The sequence below is a fragment of the Oculina patagonica genome, chromosome 13 (assembly GCF_052425735.1).
Source record: "Oculina patagonica isolate OP01 chromosome 13, crgOcupat, whole genome shotgun sequence".
Lineage (NCBI taxonomy): Eukaryota > Metazoa > Cnidaria > Anthozoa > Scleractinia > Oculinidae > Oculina > Oculina patagonica.
In genome coordinates this window covers 17,515,106-17,537,825 of record NC_135770.1, presented here as the reverse complement: position 1 = coordinate 17,537,825, position 22,720 = coordinate 17,515,106, and the positions used below count along the sequence as shown (strand labels likewise).

The 22,720-nt window shown below is 39.3% G+C and overlaps 1 protein-coding gene across 1 annotated transcript; it reads left to right on the top strand.

The window, feature by feature from the left end:
- The first annotated feature begins 105 nt into the window (after positions 1-105).
- LOC144634723 (WD repeat-containing protein 64-like) lies at positions 106-22,580 on the top strand. Its single transcript, XM_078493760.1, has 35 exons — positions 106-386; positions 560-681; positions 1,935-2,043; positions 2,422-2,528; positions 3,352-3,381; positions 4,802-4,855; positions 6,469-6,525; positions 6,672-6,780; positions 7,668-7,776; positions 7,916-7,958; positions 8,575-8,672; positions 9,170-9,249; positions 9,525-9,578; positions 9,927-10,012; positions 10,338-10,379; positions 10,538-10,622; positions 11,238-11,326; positions 11,434-11,493; positions 12,428-12,551; positions 12,980-13,149; positions 13,469-13,553; positions 14,075-14,151; positions 14,729-14,850; positions 15,148-15,276; positions 15,879-16,254; positions 16,915-17,020; positions 17,731-17,855; positions 18,290-18,402; positions 18,865-18,982; positions 19,298-19,392; positions 19,910-19,997; positions 20,751-20,831; positions 21,341-21,421; positions 21,712-21,762; positions 21,882-22,580. Exons 1-35 carry the CDS (start codon positions 233-235, stop codon positions 21,930-21,932), a joined length of 3,480 nt encoding a protein of 1,159 aa, XP_078349886.1. The 5' UTR covers positions 106-232; the 3' UTR covers positions 21,933-22,580.
- The last annotated feature ends 140 nt before the right edge of the window (positions 22,581-22,720 follow it).

The following is a 22,720-nucleotide window of genomic DNA, read 5'->3' as shown; positions in this document are numbered from 1 at the left end:
TTTTATTAAGCGACTCTGTGATTGGCTGTTGCGGTGTGTTCCCGACAAAAGAATAATTTTCATTGGTTGTTTGTCATTTACCATGTTGCTGTGGTAATCAGTCCTTTGAACTTCGGTTTGTGCTTTGGTGCTAAAATGTGTAACACAAAAGGAACTCATCTGTGTTGTTTTGTTCCGCATGCAGCGAAATAATATCAATAAAAAGAACAGCTGAAAATTTTGCCCCGTGGAAATGCTTTCGAGGCAGAGTTCACGGCCTTATACTGTGGGAAGCTTTCGTATGAAGCTCGCCTTGTTCGAACAGTTTATCCAAGAATTCACTTACGTCGACGAAGAACTAAATCCAGAAGAAAGACAGCAGATTTTACAAGCTCGTTTGACGAACGGTAAGTGTATTGAAATCATCTGCAAAAGCAATCTTAGCTGCTCTTTTACGTGAGTTAATTTAAAGGAATCAGAGCGCAAAGCGGAAGGAGATCGAGTTTTCGAAGGTCTATGTTGCGTTTAGAAATGTTCGGCCTAAGAGTAATAGACTAATCTTGTGGTTTTTAATTTGTAGGTTATGAGCCTTTTTGCGAAGCGATTCGTAAACTGTTTGGCAACGACGTGAGTACGCAAGACCTCAAGGCTTTATTCAGGAAGATAGCATTGAATCCTGATGCCGAAGTGGACTGGAGTGAGGTACGGTAGATTGTCTGTAGCTGTCAGTTATGGGTTTCTGGTGCTGTACAATTCAAGATACCATTTACAATCGATTGTCTTGGGTTAGTAGACAGTGCCATAAGAGATCACTTTGACCCAATGACGAGTAAATGTCTATCATCAAGAGAATCTGTTGTAGATGGACATTACTTCAGTTCAATGTACATGTACATGTACATGCAGTCATTAGCTAACATTATGTATACAACCACATTGTTAAAACACTAAGCAGCTATTGTCTGACCCCTTCCACAATTTCAATGTTGTTTATGGGTCACTTAACACTGAAAATGGAAAGCAAGATACTTCCATAGTTTATTTTTTATAACGAAATGTAAGAGCTCATGACAATAAATAGTAATACTGCATTTCAAGAAGTCATTTGCCACAGATGTACGTGACTCCAACATAATGCAATAAACCATGTGTAAATATGACCAACTGCCTGTCAGATTAAGGGGATTCAACTGTACTTTGCATGATGGCATTGCCGACTAATTATAATGGTTAGCGTTCAAATCCGGATTAAGTAATCCATGTATAGGTGCAGCTGGTGGCTTACAGAGAGGGTCCCTATATCCCTTTGCTAAATTGAATCACTTAATAAAAAACTATTTGGCCTTTTCAAGTGTCACCAATAATAACCAAAATGTTTTCCCATTCACGCAAAATCAAGGCAATCCCTGTTTAGACTGTTATACTTCTCAGAAGGTATAATACGAGAAGAAGATCATGCGCATGACAAAGTACACATAGCTGACAAAAGTTTTGCATGTTCAAAACCCGACCACACAGTCTTCCAGTTAATGGTGATCTTGCCTCATATGCATTAAGTTTACCTTCATGGGACCTGGGTTATTCATGAAGAACCAGCATGATAAATGGATAACATTCAGCTTTACGATATAAGAAAACACTGTTGACTGAGCACACAATGCCTGGAACATTTTAACTGTACCCAGGGCACCCGCGCCTGTGCTTTGTTTGAAGAACACCGCTCTGATATTTCTAGAGATAAAATCTTAAATCCAGTGTTTTATCTTTTCGGGGAAACGATTTGTGACGTCATCACTTTCCTCATTTACATAATACAATATTGAAAAAGATATTTCAAAATGGAAAACGCATGTTCTTCATTTAAATTTTAAAAAGATCCTTTAAAATAAACCAATTATTTTTTTACTTCATATGCACTTTAATAAATGACTGTTTTCAAATCCTGCTACATGTAGCTGTTTGGTATTGGTGGCTCCACTGATGAAGTTCCTGACTTGTTGTTAAATGAAGACACATCATCAGTTATAACCACCAGCAAAAGAAGATCTGTGGGAGAGGCAGGAGGTAAGAACATATGTCTGCCCAACAGGCTGCAAATCAATTGCTTGCATGCTGTTTTGTTTGGTGTTTGTAACTTCTGAGTATTTTTTGTTAATTCTCCAAGACAATATCCTCAGCACTTTAGAACTTTGGATGATTTTCCTTATTAATCTAACCTATACCAGTCATTCTATTACCATCTGCAAGGACTTTTGCCCGTCTTCCTCTCCCCTCCCTCCAAGTTGCATGTTTAAACTGTATGTAAGGAAGATGCCATTTAACCAAAACATGTCTAATCAGTATGTTTGAAGGCAATCATTATTAATATTTTATAAAACATGTAGGGAAGTATCTTGTAGATACATGTCAATCAATATGCAACCTTTTTAATTGCTACTATAGGAGACAAGAAAAGGCGTGATGTTGTGCAGAGTATTGTTCACGTTCCAAAGTATGATTTTTACATCATCGCCTCACAGAAGGGCATCATTTGTCAATGGAGTAGCAAGGTACAACCTGACAGTGCTTAATAATAATTATAGTTCTTGGTCCTTTACCAGTGATGATGATGATGTAATGGTTGCACTCTCATGATCAGTACCCCCCAAAAACTGTCATTTGTCCCCCTTCGGGCTTAAGACTGTTGATATAAATTAAAAAGTCAAACAAAGGATTTTTTGTTGCTTAATGTCATAGGCACTGTGAAGAAGATGCCTTTGATCCCCTGGGACTTGGGTGGAGGGGGAAAATGAACTCCTACATGTATTTGAAGGTGACAGTATTTTGTTCAAATCTTTTTCTAAAAGATTCCTATAAGGTACTAGAATACTAGAATAAGAAGCAACTTTAAAAGTGAAATGCAACACCTTCAACGATGTACAGGGTTGTCAAAATAAGCCGGCAGCCGGCACATTTTACCATGTATTCGGAACTCTGCAAGGGCTACTCCAAATTTTAGTAGGTCAGTTCTGAGTGTGTGTTATCAAGTTCTGAGTGTTTCGTAGCCGCCTACTTTTTGGATGGAACCTGCTACTCAAAAACCCACTGACAACCCTGAATGTAACAGAACATGATTTTCAAACGCTCCAAGCGAGGGGTGTGCATTTCCTATTTGTGTCACAGAATCCCTTCCCCCAAACCCTGGGCCTTTGATGCACAGCAAAGATGCTGATACTGTATCTTTAATGTGCAACAAAGAGATTTCAAAGGCAGCTAGCCAATCAAAGATGCATGTAATCACAGCTGCTACTGCTTAATTTGTCCAATGTTATATTATTAAGCTGATCTTTGCATATTCGTCAGTTGGTTAATTGTTGCTTTTCTGTTTTACAGTTCCGCCTTCAGTCCTGCGTTGACTTAAATGTGAGTGTAGCACTGTCCGCATAGGCACATACCGTAAAGATCCATGTATAAGCCGCACCTTTTTCCTCTAAATTCAAGTCAAAAATCGGGGGTGCGGCTTATCTTCGGAAACATCTCTGGTTGGAGTTCTCAAAGGCCTAATTAATATTCATAAAAAACCTCTCAAGACATCATTGATGAAACATATAACAACCTGAAAACTTTGTTGTTGTTCACTGCCTTTTGGTTCAACTGCAAAGCTGTTTGCAGTGAAGCTTGGCAGTCACTTCGAAGCATGTCTTTCCGTCACGTGCGAGAAAGCACCAAGAAAAACGCAAGTAATCACAAGGCAAGTGGCTGACCGCTTCACTTTTTTTATTGACCTTCACAGCAAATGCATCTGCTGGATTATCAAACTCTTATTCTGCATGAAGTTTTTATCCTGTTGCGGGTAACAGTTTCCAAGAATCTTGAAAACGTACGTGTTTTTTTCGCAGAAAATGCCGCCATGTTTGTTTTTAATGCCCAGACTCCTCTCTACATTCAAAGCTTGGCTACTAAGCATTCATCGTTCGCGTACAATACTTGATTCCCTCTATAGCGCGCGCCTGCAGGGAATCACGGTAGTTGTATTCATCAAACCATACGCGAGACTCAGCAACGCGCATCGTTGCTAAGTCTCGCGCAAAGCGCGTGCTATAGAGGGAATCGGGTATTCGTACGAATTTCAAGTGTTTCAGGAGTGTTTAGAAGTGATAATCTCGAAATAATGATATCAAGAGAGCATCCAAGTTTAAGATATTGTGAACTCAAACTAAAAAGGAGGTATGACAAGTGAAGTTTTGCTTTCGTAAGACTTAATTTATAGTAAACATTGCAACAACCTCTGTGTCAGTGTTTTGAAACCGTGCTTGATTGCCCTTGTTTTTTTACCAATAGAACTTCACTTGAACTTCAAACTTTATTGTCTGTACATTTTTTTTTCCAAAATTTGAGCTTCCAAATCGGGGGTGCGGCTTATCTACGGGTGCGGCTTATACACGGAACTTTACGGTACTTTTTTGCTAATGGAATTGTAACTATTTTACCAATAGAGCATTCTGCTTGGTTTTGAAACTGACAGCCAGCTGAGATGGACACTGTTACATATAGCTGCATGACTTGTAACATCCTGCTAACGTTACAGTGACCTGTATGATACTGTGACAATTTAGTAAAATTCTTGTCTGGTCAGCTTGCTCTGACAAGGTACTATTGTTTGTTAGAGTATCACCCATGGGCAACTGTCATTTGATATGTAAAATAAACAAAAAAGCACAATCCAGCCTTCTGGTTGGCTCTGATCTATCTTCCCTGTGCAGAAAAAATGTAAAATTATACATGTAAATACTATCACCATGCATTAACTTGTTTATACATTTTTTTGTGTTTCTTCTGTCAGGAGTCTTCATGGGTGACAGGTTGTGGCTTTTTGCCAAGTCTCAGGAGAATAGCAGTAAGTCATTGGGTTATTCCAGAAAAAATACACACCTCCCCGACGGATGGCAAACTGGAAATTCTTGCGGGAGGGGGGGGGGGGGGTTACTGGCTTGAGAAATCCGGGCGGGAGGGGGGATCTGAACCTAAAAATTCTTCCTCGGGGGTCACTTTTAATTGAAACCCGATCGATATGTCTTACCACTTAAAAGAAGAAGTTTGCCTCGGAAAATCTTGTAGTCTTCCAGTTTATGGTGTTCTTACCTCATATGCTTCAAGTTTACCTTTATAGGTCCTTTTATTCATGAAGAACCAGCGTGTTAAATGGATAACAACAACTTTACGATCAGAAAAAACACTGTCAACGGAGCGTGCAACACCTGGAACATTTTTATGGTACCCAGGCCACCCAAGCCCGTGCTTTGCAACATCCTCGAAAAAAGCGAAGAAAAGACGATCGGTCCGGCTGCAGGTTGTACTTTTCTGTTTATTTTAGCCAACCCGAGAACTTGTTTTGCTGGCTAACATACGTATACACAATTTGTGTTTCATTTGGCTTCTTCCACTTTATTAATCCATGCCTTACCATCGATATGTTAACAAGTTTACGAAAGCCAGAACGTGGACATTACGCCGGCATGAAAACTTGAATTCTTTGAAAGAAAGGCAAGAGTTCCTGTTGACCTACGGACCATATAGGTAACAAAATTTAAAATTATTGTAGTTTGAAAGGCTTTATTGATAAGCTCATGTAAATGTCACACTAATAGTCCTAACAGCGGGAACTCAATCTTGTAAACACGGGCCAATTTAGGCCGCCTTGTCACCGACAACTGAAATTATATTTTTTCTTTTTTAGTGCATATTTAAGGACTTTTTTCACTGTGTTTTTTCTTACATTTACATACGTTTTAAGACTTACATATTTCTTATCTTGTACATTAATTTGTTGTATGACGGAAAAAAGCAAGTGGCCTTTTCGAGGAGAGTGTACCGTAGATCACCCAAACATGCGCGATCGTTTAAATAATCTGATTTGAAATGTTGATATTTGACCCGCAAAATTCGCAATATTAGCCCAGTTTTGAAAATTATAATAAACAGGGATCTTTTTGAAGAAATGTTGCGTCTTTTCTATTGCCTGTTGTGTCCAGTTAGGGCCTTTAAAAAAATGGAAATCTGGGCGGGAGGTGGGGTCCTTGAGCTTGGAAATCCGGGCGGGAGGAGGGTCTAGCGATCTGGGAAATCCAGGTGGGAGGGGGTCAAATTTTTTTGCCATCCGTCAGGGTGTGTGTATTTTTTCTGGAATAACCCATTATTAGCAACAACCAAGTAGTTTAATTTGTTAATTTTCCTGGGTAAAATATTTTCACTGTATTCTTTATTCAGTTCTCTAGTTATAGTGCATATGCCAAATGAAATCAAACTTGAGCATGCTTTGTTCAATTTTTTAATTATCTTGATAATTTATAACTTTTAACTTTCACATGTAAGTACATAATTATATCATCTAAACTTACATGTACAACCCTCTTGAAGTAGGACAACCCAAAGAGAATACTGGTAGCTTGTGCAATATAAATTTGACCAGCAATTATGATTTTTATAAACTTGTTTGTTGACTTATACCAGGTAACATCTGAAAGAGCATTATCTTTGTGGGACTACAGAGCAAAGAGAAAGCAACTGGTTAGTTCTTTAATAACATGTTAATTTCATTTTAATAATGTGTGTGCTCTTGATCAATTTTCTATTCTTTCTTTGTTATTTAGTTAGTAAATAATTTGAATTTGAACAATAAATAAAGCTTACATCACTTTATTTTGCCTTGTAAGACCATTTACCAAATCAAGCCAATGGAAAACTCCCCGCAATGTATGATCTACATTCCATGGAAGACAGAATCAATGAATGAAGACACAATACTGTTTGGAGATGATGAGGGTAGGTACTTTTCTTTGCTGAGTGATCTAAGTCTAGAAGGTAATTGACATGCAAATTTGAGACAATTTGGTCAAGCAATTCCCCCCCCCCAGAATGCTGCTACATTGTAGCTTCTTTTAAGTTCTGCATTTGCTTTCATTTGCTATTCTCCACAAATAAATCAAAACTTTGTTCAGAGAATCATGTACCGTAAAAACCCGCAGATAAGCCGCACCTTTTTTCCAAAAATTTTCGCTCGAAAGCGGGGGTGCGGCTTATCTGCGGGAACATTCGGAAAAGGTGCCGTAAATTTTCGTGAACTGATGCTAATTTATGGAAATCTTAATTTGTCGATATGATAGCCACGAAACCCGAACGCCTCCATCGCCATCTTTGTTTTGCTTTACGTTCTTGCCCTAGTCCCATATTTCGCATCCGATCAAATGCCTGGTTACTAAGCTACGAACGTTGAGCAAACGCAAGTCCTTGTTGTTGTGACACGAAAATCTATGGAATAACTGCGTTGAATGAAGGAATACCTGTCAACAAATGCCAGAAAAAGATCACCCATAATATGTGAAAGTTGATTTTCATTATATTAAAGAGCTCAAATTGTGGGTAAGACTGAAGTATTTTCTGTTTCAATGTTCATTGAGTTTACGTTCGATGAAGAAGACTTCCTAAAGACTCAACTTTGGATTTTTGACTCGACTTTGGATTTTCTTTGATTTACTTTCAAAAAACTTTTTCCCAACATTTGAGTTGTTAAACTCAGGGTGCGGCTTATCTGTGGGTGCGGCTTATCCGCGGGTGTTTACGGTACTTGAGTTGCAAGCGATGCCAAATTTCTGATAAATATTGACAGACAAGTTGTGAATGCCTTACTAAGCAACTTTGCTTTTATTCAGGGTATGTGAACATGATGACAGTGTCTTCAAAGGACCTTCATATGAAGAACTCAACTGCAGGAAAAACAGATTCTCAGATTGTCACAATTGAACCTAGCAAGCTAAGCTAGTAAGTACACATTGACAACCCACTAAATGCTTTCATTAGGTGCGTATGTACATAAAAGTTTACTGTTGATTTTGGTGTCTGATCCCCTACCATAGCTACATTTACTGATTTGTAAACATCTTTTTTGTTTTGTTTATAGTGCAATACAAAGGAGAAAATTTCATGATGACTGGGTGATAAAGGTTTGGCAATCCATACATCTTTTGCATATTATGTGTGTTACTGTACAACTGTGATGGACCTTAAGTATGATGATTAACTACATGTAGACTACAGAGAGGGGGGGGGGGGCAACCCTGAAATGGGCTTTTTGCGAGATTGGCCTTAATTTCCTGCTGAAGGAATAGAATGACAAGTGGTATAATATGTATAATTATATGAAATATCAGATCGAGCGTAAGGGGCTGCACAGTGTGTACTGACTCTATCTACTAAAAGCAATGCAAAAATTTATGTCAAACTAAAATGACAAATCAAGGCTGAATCATGCTTTGAGATAAAAACAAAATGTGTTGTACCAATCACAAATTCACATACATGGTACTGCAAAAATTATACTTTTTAGTTGCAGAAAGTGTAGAAAGATCCTCTCTCCACTTCCCTTGCCAACAGTTCCTTGAGACGGCATATGACCTTGATAACTATTACCCAAATAATTGCTTGCTGGGTTCTTAACGCTGTCAGTTATAACCCAGCATGATTTCCCCTAGTTTCGTGTTTTATACATGTATGTGTAACAATATATGTCTGTGTATTGAAAGGTGAAAGCTTAAAAATAATAATCCTTATTTCTTTTAGCTCAAGTATTTTCCTCAGCTGGAGATGTTTGGATCTTGTTCACCAAGCAGCAGTTGTTCTTTTATCTTAGGGAGCATTGAAAGAGTCCTGGATAACAGGTGAGTCAAGTAACACAACTGTATTTATACAGATGTACATGGGTTGTGCTTAAAGTTTTCTGGGGTTGTGTATATGAATCAAATATTGTGTTGTTCCAGAAAATATCCATACCACTCCGGCCCATGGAAGGCCTTTTGGTCTAAATCCTCCCACTCCTCCAGAAATTTCAGTAAAATTTCATACTTTCCTTTGTTTGTTTGGCTTTTGAGATCCCCCACCCACTGAAGTTTCAGTGACCTTCCAAGGTTAGGGTGGACATTAAGAACCCCAACTGGCAGAATTTAAGGCTGACAAGTTGGCTATTAACAAAGCATGTAGGATGTATTTGGAACTAGCAAACACAAATCCAGCTAGTGGCAGGGAGGAAATTTGAAACCAGAACCTCTCTATTACACAGTCTAGTGTCTTAGCCACAAGGTCATCCACCCTCATTATTGAATGTTGGCTTTGTGTAAAAGTTAAGCCTACATGTCATTTGCATACTTTTGATTTACAGCCCTGTCAGAGAGCTTGCTGTTCCAAAGGGAGTCAACTGTTTCGATTACTGCACAAAGGCCAATGTCATCATAACAGCTGGTAAAATACTGTCTTATATTAATCCATTTATAATATAAAGGCCCTCCATGGATTCTGGTACCTTATTTGATTTGATTTTTCAAATTTTTGACAACCATCCCCAATCACGTTTCTATAAGAGCTCTCCTCTCCCCATGGGACTGCATCAGTAGGTTACGTGCTATCACTTTGACAAGTGGTTGGTATTAGATGCCAATGTTGGTAATTTAGAATGCTCAAATACACACCAATACATGTACATTAAAGAAAGCTCTGTTGCATTGTTTATTTATCAGGTGCAGACAAGGTTATCAGGGTGTGGCATCCACTTATATTCACAAGACCAACAGGTAAACTTGAAAATAATGATTTTTGTTACTGGTCACATACTTTTGGTACAATGTTGGTTCTGAGAATGCAGTGGTCCATCACTTGACATCATTATTATCTATTTTATGATAAATTCTTTATTTGCATCCGAGTCCTCTTACCGACCCTAGCCCCCTGGCCCTGCTCTTTTGACAGTGTCAGATTCAAAGGAGAATGTACATACCAGTATACTTGTTGATGGAACAGCCTTGGGAATTAAAAGGCAATTATATAGCTACTTAATTTATGAGTGCTTCCTTTTCCCAAGTATTTTTTTTTATAGTCCAGTGAACTAAGAAACATACATGTACTACATGTTCCTTTTGCAGGAAAGCTCCTTGGCCATCTCTTCACAATTGTCGACATTGCAGTAAATGAAAAGGACCAGCAACTAATCAGCTTATCAACAGCAAGGGTGAGAATTAATGCTGTTAAGATTTTTTATTCACCCTTGAAACTTGGATCCCTTCATTTAACTGTTCCACAACACCGCAAATTCTGTATTTTTCAAAATGTGTGTAGTTGAAATGCTACTTTGAAAGGGCTTGTCTTGTCTTTTGTGTATGTTCTTTACAGTACTCTCCCTGTATTGTTGTATAATAGTAATTGACTGATCTTATTGCTTGACTACTTCAAATCTGTATAGAACAGAACATCATCAGTTCTTGTCACCAGCTTTTGTATATCAGTGACGGTATGGGTGCATTGATCAGTGTCATATATTGTTCTCTTTCTCTCAGGTGTTTAGGGTGTGGGACATCCAGACTCTGTCATGTTTACAGGTATGCAGATTAAAGTCTTAACAAGTACTTTTGCAGACTTCTGATAATTTTGTTTGTTATATTTTTACTAATTTTTAATGTGTCAAAACCAATGTCTGAGACAAATCATATTTTTTACAACGGAAAATGAATCCTTTGCTATTTTTTCCCCTTTTAAGGTGTTTACAGACAATGAAGTGAGGCCAGGGGAGAAGCGCATCTCTTGCATGCTTTTTGATGCCAAGCATGACAGACTTATAACAGGTATGATGATGTGGGTGCAGTGTAAGGCAGAAAAATTCTTACTAAGTTGTTACAGTAGCTCTTGACACTGTACAGTTGTGCATGGAATCTTTCATTAGAGCATCCATCCATCCATTGGCAAGTCGGTCGGTCGGTCAGTCAGTCATGCAGCCTGTCAATATTCAGTGAGGCAGTTCAGGTCAGCCAGCCAGTCAGCCATCTGTCTACATCTGTCTATCTTTACTTCCACCATCCATCCATCTGTCCATCTGTCCTGTCTGTCTGTCTGTTTGTCTGCCTCTCTGTCTCTCTGTCACAAGTCAGTCAATATTCAGTGAGGAAGTTAGGTTCAGTCACTCAGCCATCTGTCTGTCTGTCTGTCTGTCTGTCTGTCTGTCTGTCTGTCTTTACTTCCACTGTGCCTCTGTCTGTCCGCTGTCTGTCTGTCACTTTGTCTGTCCTTCCAATTGTGCAAGCTGGTGTTGCATGCTTGTTGGGGCAAGTAGAAGCTCTTGCAAGGTCTGACATGAATGGCTCCCTGGGAGAAAAATAGAACGAACCATAGAGCTGCTACACTACTGCACAGGTGTGGTTGTCATGGTTTTATTTGACTTCTACGAAATCATTGATTTGTAGGTTGCAGTGTGATTGACACCTGGCCACTCACAAGAGCCATTCAGGACTCACTTCAAGTGCCTCACACTCATGACAGACCCATATGCCAGGTTAGATGTGTATTCTGTGGGTTCCTTTTTCTCTCATACGACATGCACACTTGAAGATTTGCAAGAGGCAGCAGGTTGTAATGACTCTGTTATCCTTTATTTTTCAGCTGCTGTACAATCCACACATGAACCAGGTCATCAGTGGCTGTACTGAAGGAATAATCAAGGTATTCACTTTAAGTTCAATTAACATGAGCCTAGCTTGCATACAGGCTCCCTTGTGTAGTATGGGGCAAAAAAATTAAAATCCAAGTACACCCAGACTGCACTGAGCTGGCACACTAGCCAACTTTTTATTTGTCCTATGCCTCACTAGGCTAATGCTAACTTTAACCATGCATTGCTCCAGTGGTTACTGATACGAGTACATGTACTCCACCTCTTATCTTCACGATAACAGGAAGATAGTTTGAAAATAAACCTTTGATGTACTTGTTGATTGCACTTCTTTCACAAAGAACTTACCAAAACTTAGTGCTATTGTTCAGTTGACATTGTGCATGCATTTGTTTCCCAACTAGAAAGGAGTAGAAGACCTAAATATATTACATAAATGTTAAAGCTGCAATTATTAGTTATGTGTAAGGTTAAGTCTGCATCGAGCCTAGTGGCCCATACAGGCCGGAGCTTATCCCGGTTTCTGTAGCATTAAGCGACTAGGAGTATTGCTACTCCCCCTGGATGGGATGCTAGTCCATCGCAGGGTTACCCCCCAGCAGGAAATTCGCCGGTACCCATTTATACACCTGGGTGGAGAGAGGCACTGTGAGAGTAAAGTGTCTTGCCCAAGAACACAACGCAGCGCCCCAGGCAGGCCTCGAACCCGGGCCATTCGACTCGGAGGCGAGCGCGCTAACCATTAGGCCACCGCGCCTTCCATTAGTTACGTGTACAAGACAGCAACCAGTTCTTATGTAACAAGTCATTGGCTTCCCTAGCACACAGTTGTACAATGCAAAATAATTGCAATATCAAAAACAGACAATGTACCAGGGCTGCACATTCATGTTGTATTTTTTCCTAGGGTACTCACAACTTCAAGTAAAATCAACAAATAATCATCAAAGCTTTGCATTTTAACAAGACTCTTTTTTTGTGCAGGTTTGGGAAATGGAGACAGGTCAGTTTGTCTATCAGGTAACCGACGCCCATGGTTCATCCACTGAGATCACAGCCATGACAGTTGACAGCTCAGGCTACAGGCTGGCCACAGGAGCATACAATGGTTAGTAATGTTATAATCCTAACTTAAGGTTACTGGATCTCTACAAAATTAAATAGTCTTATTATATATTTTACAGTTAGTACTAAATTTTAGTAATGGCACATACTGCACATACTACCAGTGTACACCTAACCCTTCGCTCCTCTCTGCATTTTGTTGAAGACATTACACAAAAAGATGTCACTGCTACACAATTATGCTGTAACTGTACAACAGATTTCCCTTGTACATAATACATACAAGTTGTTAATTGTTAGCAGCAAACTCCTTGATGTTTTCAATTAAAATGAAGAACTACTGTACATGTGTGCAAAAGTCATCAAACCTGAATTTTGTAATATCATGGTTCACTCTAGTCTTGCATTTTTTTTCTCTTACAGTACGTATATTAGAGGTATGTTACACATATATTTTTTGTTTTGAATCAGGTTCTATAAAAGTGTGGGATTTTGGCAGTGGGCAGCTTTACAAGAAGTATCCAGATGAACACACCAAAAAGCGTCATGAAGACACGATAACTGGGCTGGCTTACCACACCATGTACAACAAGAGGTGCTTACTGGTCTCCTCATGGGGAAACAAGATAAGGATCATGGAGGTTAGAATTCAGTTTGCACAAGAATACTGAACATTGCCAAACTCTAAACATTCTGAAAACAAATCGCCTCTGTTTTTTTTTTCTTTGTTTGTGTGGGCTCATTCTTTTGGTGGGAGGTGGAAAGTGGTTGATTTTGTTGTTGTTTTCTGTTGTTACATGTTGTTGTTAGCCTGTATAGCAGGCGCCTGTGTAGTTTTCCAAGCGCGCATATTAAAAGGGCGCGAGATCGCCGCCCCCCGCCTTTCGCGCGTCCCATACAGCGCCTGCTACGCAGGCTATGTTGTTGTTGAAGTTTCCTCTTCTCTTGACTGTTCCACAGGATCCAGCTGAAGTAGCAACTCTGATTGAACTGAAGGTTTTAAGTGATCTCTTTATCCCACCAGTACCCTTACGCATTGAGAAAGGTAAATATATTCATTACAAGTGCAGGAAACAAAATTATCATTTTAGGGTTTTGTCCCATCATACCCATAGGCCTTTCTCACCAAGAAAAACCCAAAATGGAACAAATTATCATTCAATTCTTATCGTTGCAGTTGGTATAACAGGTTCTTATTCATGATACCAAATGGCTAAAGCTTTAGTGCTGGAATCTGAATCATCTACTCTTTGGTTATATTTAGGCAGGACCTTTTTTTTTGGGGGGGGGGGGGAATCAAAAAACAAAAAAATTGTTTGCAAAAGCAAAAAAAAGCCCAAATAAATTGTTTGCAGCATAAAAAAAAATTGTCTGCAGGAAGATCGCTAAAAAAATGAAAATTAAAAAACTTGTTTGTCTTTAACAAATTTGATCCCCTCTCCAAAAAAATGATGGTCCATCCCTTAGAGAACTTAGTTAATTCCTCTGTGTGCATTAAGTGACTTTAAATGAGCAGTCCACGTGTGTATGTATTCCCCAGTAACCGTCTATGCTTGATTTTTCCAGACGAACAAACACCATTCATTTCCAGAGCTCCCCTTCCAACCATTGGAGAAACCCAGGAGGTCAAATCAAGCAATGAAGTAAGCCTTTAACAACTCACTCAACGCTATCAGCAAATGTTTCCCCAGTTCAGTGCATGAAATTATGAGGGTGAAGCTAAAAATTAGCGAGAAAGCTTGCAGGGCATGTTCTCGCACAGCTGTTTTTTCTTACAACCTCGCGTTTCCCATTCAGTGCGAGTTGTTTCCACTTCCTCCTTATTCAGTACCATTCCATAAAGGTCCGGCAAAACGAGGAAATTCGGAAACATGTTTCCATAATTGTTTCCTCGATTTGCCATGTTTCCATGCCGCGCGAAAACACGGAATGTTTCTGCGGTGTGGCAGAAGCCAACTTTGCTTCTTAGAAACAAAAATTGCCGCTGGAAACAATGCTTCCCGTTTGGCAAAACTAGGAAACATGCGCGCGCTACGAATGTGCTCGGAAACATGTTTCCTCGTTTTGCCAGTCCATAACGATCTGAGAGCTTGTTGCCGGTCAGTAGTCACTAATCAACAGTTCAATTCGCGAATTGTCAGTCACTAAACAGTTGTGATTGTAGTTCTAGTTGCCTTTTAGCATCAGTGTAAACTTTTTTTGTGGTACCGTTCTCTTCAGGAGCATGTCCTCTCGCATTGTGAAGTGACCTGCCTGGAACTTGTATCGCCTTTGCTCTTTGCTGGAACAACTAGTGGAGAAGTGATCATGTGGAATCTGGAGACAGAGAAAATCGTCTTAAGGTTAGTCAGCTTTTAACAACTTAGTTTAGTTTAGTATTGTAGCCACTGCCGCAGACTTAAAGCATGTTAAAGCCTATGTTCCTGTTAGACTCTGCATTAATAGGTATACCGAGAGCCTCAAACATGCACTATAGACCTCTGTGGTGTTATGCTTTGGCATTTCAAACACCAAAAAGAAATAGACGTGATGAATACTGAATTTGATTGTGCGGTTCTGCTAGGCATGTTGCTGATATTCGTAGGACCTCCCAGTGTTGGTTTCTCAGCTCAAACATTGTCTTGCCATTCTGACTGTAGGTGTGAACCGCCAAGATCCAGGAGTGCAAACAGTAGCAAACACAGACGCAACCACCGAGACGATCAGCTGGTGTACAGCTGCCTCTACCTTGTTCATCGAGTTAGGAAACCCATCATATATGGCAAAGGGTATTATTAATAATTACAATAAATTTTGCCGTATCGTTAGCTGCTGGGGGGGGGGGGGGGGCCGGGTTGGCCGGACTTCTCCTGACTTCTCGCCCCCCCGGCATGGTGAGTTCGGTCACTCACGTCATGTGGTCCGACGGTCAGTCCCCCTCGGGCCTGCTTCCCCCCCCCCGCCTCCCCCCCCGCGGCTCAGTGGTGCATTATGTCAGTAAATGTCAATTATACATTTTAAACACGCCATTTCATCAATTAGGGCTAGACTAAACGCGTACGAGAAAGTCCTGTTCGGCTTAAGGCACAGCAAAACAGAGCAAAAACATGTTTTCAGAAACATGTTTCCATAATTGTTTCCTCGTTTTTCCATGGAAAATGGAACACGGAATGTTTCTGTGGTGTGGCAGAAACAAAGTTTGCTTTTTGAAGACAAAAACTGATGCTGGAAACAATACTTCCCGTATGGCAAAACTTTGAATCAGTGGGAAACATGCGCGTTACGAATGTTTCTGGAAACATGTCTTCTCGTTTTGCCAGGCCTTTAAATATAGGTTGTGTAGAGACATTTTACTAGAGCTGTAATATTGTGATTCTTCTCTCTCCATTAGTAATACCAACGTTCAAGTGTCACGCAGTGAACGAGATCAAGACAGCGCCAATGCAGGAGAGGCAAGTGACATTCAAGATGGAGAACAAGATAGAGCTTATGACGAAGTGAAAGGAGAAAAAACTGTTCAAACAGATCAGGAGCAGATGGAAGAAGAACACGAAGATAAAGAAAACAAAGAAAATAATGAAGAGAAGGAGGTTCAAAGACAAGAACAGACTGAGGAAAATGAAAACAAATATGATAACGAGGATATACAGGAAGAAAAGGATGATGTTGCCGATATAAAAACTGTTTTCGGTGCGTTTTTACAAGTTAGTGAGCCAGCGTTAGTGTCTTCTCATCAAGACGGCTTTTTACGATTCTGGAATTTATCGGTGAGTTTATAAATTAGGAAACGTTTTTCACTAACTGAACGTTACATTGCTCTCGACTCTACGGATTTCGTTCGTGTTGTGGAGACTCCCTGGTGGAGTCTAATAACAGTCCTTTTCAGAACTTTGCCCAGACGAACACACTATACCAACTGTTGGCATGGTTGTCAATTCTCCATTTAAGGAGTATTTCACTGGATGTTTGGTCAAAACTTTAATTCGAACATTTCAATATTGTTCCTTCAATTTGAGATACTTAGCGTCGCAAATTGCGACCTAGTAAGTAAAAGTAAAGTAATTGAAAACCTTATTTCCGTGTCTATGTATTTAGCCCTTGTGGGCTAATTGGGGACACCAAAGGGCGATCGACCCTGCATGAGTAAAACGAGGGACTTGTCAGACTTCTTCAATTCATGGTATAAAGACCTTCATGAAATCAAACTTGAAGGAGTCCCGTGTTGCAAAACGTTTCTTGGCAAAAGTTTAAAGGAGTCCAACAACTCAACTGCAACGAATTGACATGAGTTACTTGATATAATGGCGATGATTTTCATTATTATTCTCATTATCTGTCTGCTTGGTAATTTATTGATATTTCAAGGAGAAACAAAGTGTTGGTCACTCAGCTTGTCGATTGACTTGGAAATGATTGTTATGTCTTAGGGGACTTTGTTATCAGAGATACGTGCGATTACCAGAAGGCAAGCAGCAGCAGTTACATCCATGTGTACAGACCAAGACTGCAACTTTGTCATCAGTGGAGATGCAAGTAAGACATTGTAATGTGATCTACAGTGATATGAGCTAAGACTGAAAAATTCTCCAACATGGTGTCTGCCAATCTCTAAATTATTCTGAGGCGGTTTTATCCTCATTTTTAGCGCGCATTAGATAGATTTAGGTTTGCGTACGTTTAGGGCGTAAAGAGTTTATTAAAAGATTAACTAAGCACGAGCACTGGAAACAGACTTTACGGACACCTCGTTACTTCAATACGTACACTATCTGGGATCCATAGGGCGTCCATACTGAACGACCTATGTTGCGATATTTTTTGCAGTGTACAAATTACCTTCAATTCAAAGGAAACGTCAAAATAATAATTAGCTAAGGAAGAAAAACACCCGAGAGGCAATAATCAACCAACAATGGAAGAAGTATGGCTACAACCGAGAACGATTATAACGGATTACGAGTAAATAACTTGATAAAACAACGCAGCAGCCTTAAGGACCTTAAGGATCTAAAGTAGAAAAACACCAAATCAGCTTAAAATATATGATCAATTTTTTTCAAATCGTATTGTCCATGACATGGCTCCTTTGAAGAGATATTCAACCGGCTCAATGTGTTCAGTAAGTTCGTTCATGACATGTTTACCGAGCTTTCTTGTCTGTTCGAAGCCTCCTGTAACACTCCATAACCAATCACTGTTCTGAATTAGTAAATGCGCTAGTCATAAGTATGATTGGTCATTAGGGGGATACATCACTGTGTGGGATGTTGGCAACTTTCTGCTCGATCCTCCATCCGAGCAAAATACTGGAGAACACCAAGAGGATGAGCGGGAGAGTAACAAGGAGGACAACAAGAAAGAACCCAAGGTATCTCTCTTTTCTTTCTGTTTGGGTTCCTTCTGCTTATATCAGTCACAGTGGCCACAGTGGATGCCTTCCATAATGAAGAAAACTCGTAACGCCACTTCTATTTATTTGTCAATATTTACTGACCCTCCTAAAATCCTATTCTCTCATCATTATATCGACGATTGCAGCCATGAACCAAAACATCAGTGTGGAAGTGACTGAAATAGTTGATGTAATGCAGAGGAAAAAAAACAGGCTTTAATAATTATAATAGATAATTACTAAGGCTCACAGCATTATTGGGTATGTTTTGCAGGCAGCTGAGGCCGCAGACCGAAGTTACCTGCAACCTAGTTGTTAGTTGTTTCGAGTTGTTATTGCTTGTTCCTAGTGAGGTTATTCAATTAATCATTAGTGTTAACAATGTACTTTACTCTGTGTTTTTGTTGTAGAATGTAATCAAGCAGGTTGTTTGTTGGCGAGGTCATCTCACTCGTGTTGTTGGACTGGAACACGTGCAAAGTGCTGACGTCATCGTGTCTGCGTCAACTGACTGTTCTGTTAGGTAATTTGATTGATTTGTTGTTTTCATTTAAACTGGCACCTCGTCCACGTGCCACCTGGTTGCAATTGACAAATCAAGTTAGTTACTTTGCAGGTCATAAGACACACGTAAGTGTTAGGATACGTACTATGATTCTACTGAAACAGTCTTATTTCCACTCCGCATGTAATTTTGAGTTCGAGGCTTCTACAAACTTGACACAACCAGAAATATCGCACACAACACTTTCAATATTGCCTGCGAGTGAAGGGTAGTTGGGGTAAAGGATTCTCTAAATTCACGAACAGAGCTTTATGATCAATTGTTAAAGGTGTGGGACTGATATGTTATTTGGTGATTTGCAGGAAAATTATCAGACAAGTATCATAACGACCAGTACTACAGTCATTGTTTGCATTTGCCAGTGAGGTTTAAGTCGTGATTATGTATGATTAAACCGTGGTTCTTTGCTTACTTCCTAAGGGTGTGGTATCGTGATACAGGTCATTTTATCGGCTTTTTTAGCCAGCCTCGTCTATGGCACATGCCATCGGTCAAGTCTGTGCCTTCCACACCAGTTAGACCTTATGACATTTCAGAGGTAAGTAATATTACAACATTACATTGTCCTTCTCAAGGATTTTCACAGGAGTGCGTGTTTGCGGGGCGGGGGGGGGGGGGGGGGGAGGGTAAAAGGGTAAAGTATTCCTTGTCATGTAGATATATTGGTTTGTGCAGTGGAGTGCGAGGAAGTGTTCAGGAGAATGATTCAAAACAAATGTCATCTACTAATCGTTAAGCCTGCAGAAGATTGATTGCTGTGTTACCTTCCCAGCAAAAACTCTTTGCTTGCAAACAAACAAAGCAGTTTTATATTACCAAAAGACAGACTAAATAATGATGTTGGATTTTTTAGGGCCCTATTAAAACGTTAAAGAATGTATCCACCAAGACAGTCCAGAAGACAACTGACAGTGGTGTGGATTGTCCGCTTATGTTCGACGACACAAGGTACTACTACACTACTTCAGCTTCTTTACTATGAACAGTTTATTTCCTTTTTTTTTTAAACATGTGACTTCTCTGAGAATTGACTAAGACCGCAGAGACCGTAGTGTTCATAAGGGTAGTTAACAGATATCCCGCCACCTAGCAAACAGTTGTAAATAGTTAACTAAGTTTTACGAGAGTATTTTTAGCACACAAAGCCCTTGGCGTTACAGTAATTTTATCTTCCCTGTCGTTTTGTATCGTGAACGGACATGTTTGCTTCTATATGGGTTCAGTACTTTATTAGGTTTGTTACAATGAGGGTACTTTTCTGACTGACTGACTGACTGACTGACTGACTGATTGATTGATTGATTGATTGATGATTTGATTCCTTTGTCATTCATTCACTTACTCAGGGAATGGTTTTTTCTGTATTAATTAAATAATTGATTATTTGAATTACTTATTGACCTAGTAGTTAAATGTATGTTATTTAAACGCTTAACATCTTGTTTAACATCTGATTATTCAACAGATGGTTACCTTTCCGTCATTCCGCCCAAAAAGAAACAAAACCGAAAGGCGACAACAAGAAATTCTTTGATTCCCTCTCAAAACCAAAGGTATATGAATCATTGTTACACCTTCCTAGTTATTTCCTTTCATTTCTTTACAGTCCTTATCAGCTTTAAGCCCTGGTCTAAGTGTCTTAACAATCCATGCAACATTGTTGAGTGAAAATGCTAGAACCGTTTAATCACCCTGTTGGGATATCTTGGAACATGCTGGACGAAGAATTGACTCCAATCAAATTGACTTTCAACATTTTCCAACTTTTGTAGAATCGTGTTGAACAGTCCAACACGTTACGTTCGTTTGGCCACACTGTCCAGCAATGTTGGGACCGTTTTGAGCACGGCCCAGTGCATAGTTTATTTTTCCTTATTGGTGAAATACTGTCTTATAGTTTCCCGTTCTGCCATGTCTTGATGCCACACTGGCCCAACTCTGTAACAAGCGTCCAATGTTTGTTTTGTGTTGTACACCCGGTCTTTTAAATCCTGATATCAACATGCCGTTTCTGTTGACGTTTACCGGTTTCCATACATTTCTTCCCGTGCTAGCTGAGAGAATTTAGTTCAACCTCCTCTTCATGATCATTTCCTGTATACTTATGGCCTGCATGCCTGACTTTCTGTTTTTATTGGGGAGAAATAAGATTCTGATCGAGCAAGGAGCTTAAAAAGATTGCTTTCAGCACGAACAAACCTTCATTTTCCTTTCTCTTTATTATCCACCAATATTTCAGAGTCACATAAAATAAGTAGAAATACACAGTTCTCGTAACACTCACAGTTCACTTGCTTGTTTTGTAGCATTATAACTCTCATCTGGAGACTACGAGCTCAAGATCCCCAGATACTGGGGCTGTGTACAGAGCACTTCCAGTTTACAGGGTAGGTTGAGGGATCAGTTAAACAGCCAAAATTTATAGTCGTGTCACAGGAAACCTTAAAATAATAGTCCATTTTTATTAAAAAAATTGCTATATTTGAGCACTGAAACTGTCGACAAGCGCCTTTGGCTGCAGATGGCTCGGATAGAAATGGAATGCAATTTGAAAAATAAAGGCTTTACTTTTCAAGTTGTTTCTGTGTGTCTTCAAAAAAAAATGAACATTTACAGCCGTAGCTTGATTTTTATCCGCAAATTATGCTTATATCTTCCTTTAGATGTTCAAAGATAATGTTTTTCATGGGTTAAGTTGCCTACCACAAATTTCTACCAAAAAATCTGCAAAATCCCCGTGCCATAGCTCCTTAAAGTACAGCCATTTGTATTCCCTGGTTTTTCTTGTTATAACCCAATCAAAGAGAAAAAAAAACTATTAATGTGTCCAGTCATTTTGAGGACCACCAAACTTGTCATCCGGTGTAGCAGTTTATCACTGAAATATATTTTGTAGGTTGAGACTCCAGAAAGACTGAAAACGCCGGCTATCAACATGCAGTCTTCATGGCTCACAAATCAGGCTCAAAACCAAAAGGTACTTTGTAAAGTCCTGTCTTGAGCTATCACTACGTTAAATGCAAAGACCTGTTTGTGCGTAAGTTCGCCATTTTAAAGTGACGCTTAGACAGAAGTACAAGTTCACCTTCCTTGCCTCTTTTCTTAGAAGTGTTTTTTAGGTAACCTTCCACAGGACCAAAGCCCAAAATGAACCATCTACTTTTACAATATAAATTGAGTAAACCACTTTTTTAAAAAGTGAGCTCAATTACTTTGCATTGCCAGTCGGCTCGTAAACCTAAAAGATCTATTCTGTTATACCCACAGGGGCATGGTAACAAGTCCACGTTTGCTTATAGATCGTCGTCTACAACTCGGGTAAGTCAGGCAATGTTGATGGATAAATTCACAAGTTGTGATTCTTTACTAACCAACTTTAAATTTCTCCTCGGTATTCCAGGTATTTCTTAGCTGTTTGTTTTGTTTTCTTTCACCAGGAACCTGTGGTGTCAAGATTTCCACACATTGTGCAAGGTCACAAAAGATAGCAGAAGAGATCGAAGGATATCTCCTTCATCCTCAACCACAAAGCCTTTGCGTCCTTCCCGGATAAGAGACACCCATCTTTGCGTACTAGTATATTCTACTTTGCAAACGTTCTTTAGACTGTCACGCAACACTTTCTTGAGGTAAAGCGTTGAGTGACAAGTGGGTCCACAATGGAGTCAAGGCCTTTGATTCATTGTTCATAACAGCAAAAAATATTCAGTTGAACTGAGTCTTATTTTTCTAGAGGTTAGATAACAACTCTCACTCCACACGAAATCAATGTAGGAACTTTCAAGTCAATATATTTTATAAAGTAAGCAACGTTTGTAAACGAGACAATTGGAAGTTGGTTCCGAATAAGCAGCCTTCACTCTTGTGTAATATGTGATGTGAACGAGTCAGAAACTGTTGATAGAGAGCAAACAAGAAAATTTTATGCAGAGCTGGGAAATACTTAATTTCCGTCATTGAGTTAACATGTTTGTAAACCTTAGTTGCATGTTAACTGTGCGTTTTTAGGTGATGTAAATTCAAAAGTTATAAATATGTAAATAATTTGTAAATATTGTACATAAGGTCAGAGATGTATTTTATATTTATTAAAGAGAAGTAATTTATGCATGTCATTAAAATATACGCTTGTGACAAAAGGTTTTGTAAAGGATGTTTATTACTGCGACCTTCTTTAATTCTTGTGTATATATTGTGGCTAAATTTTGTCCTTGGTTCAAATTTTATTTTCCTTTGTTTTAAACTCATTATCATACATTACCAAACCCAAAAACAA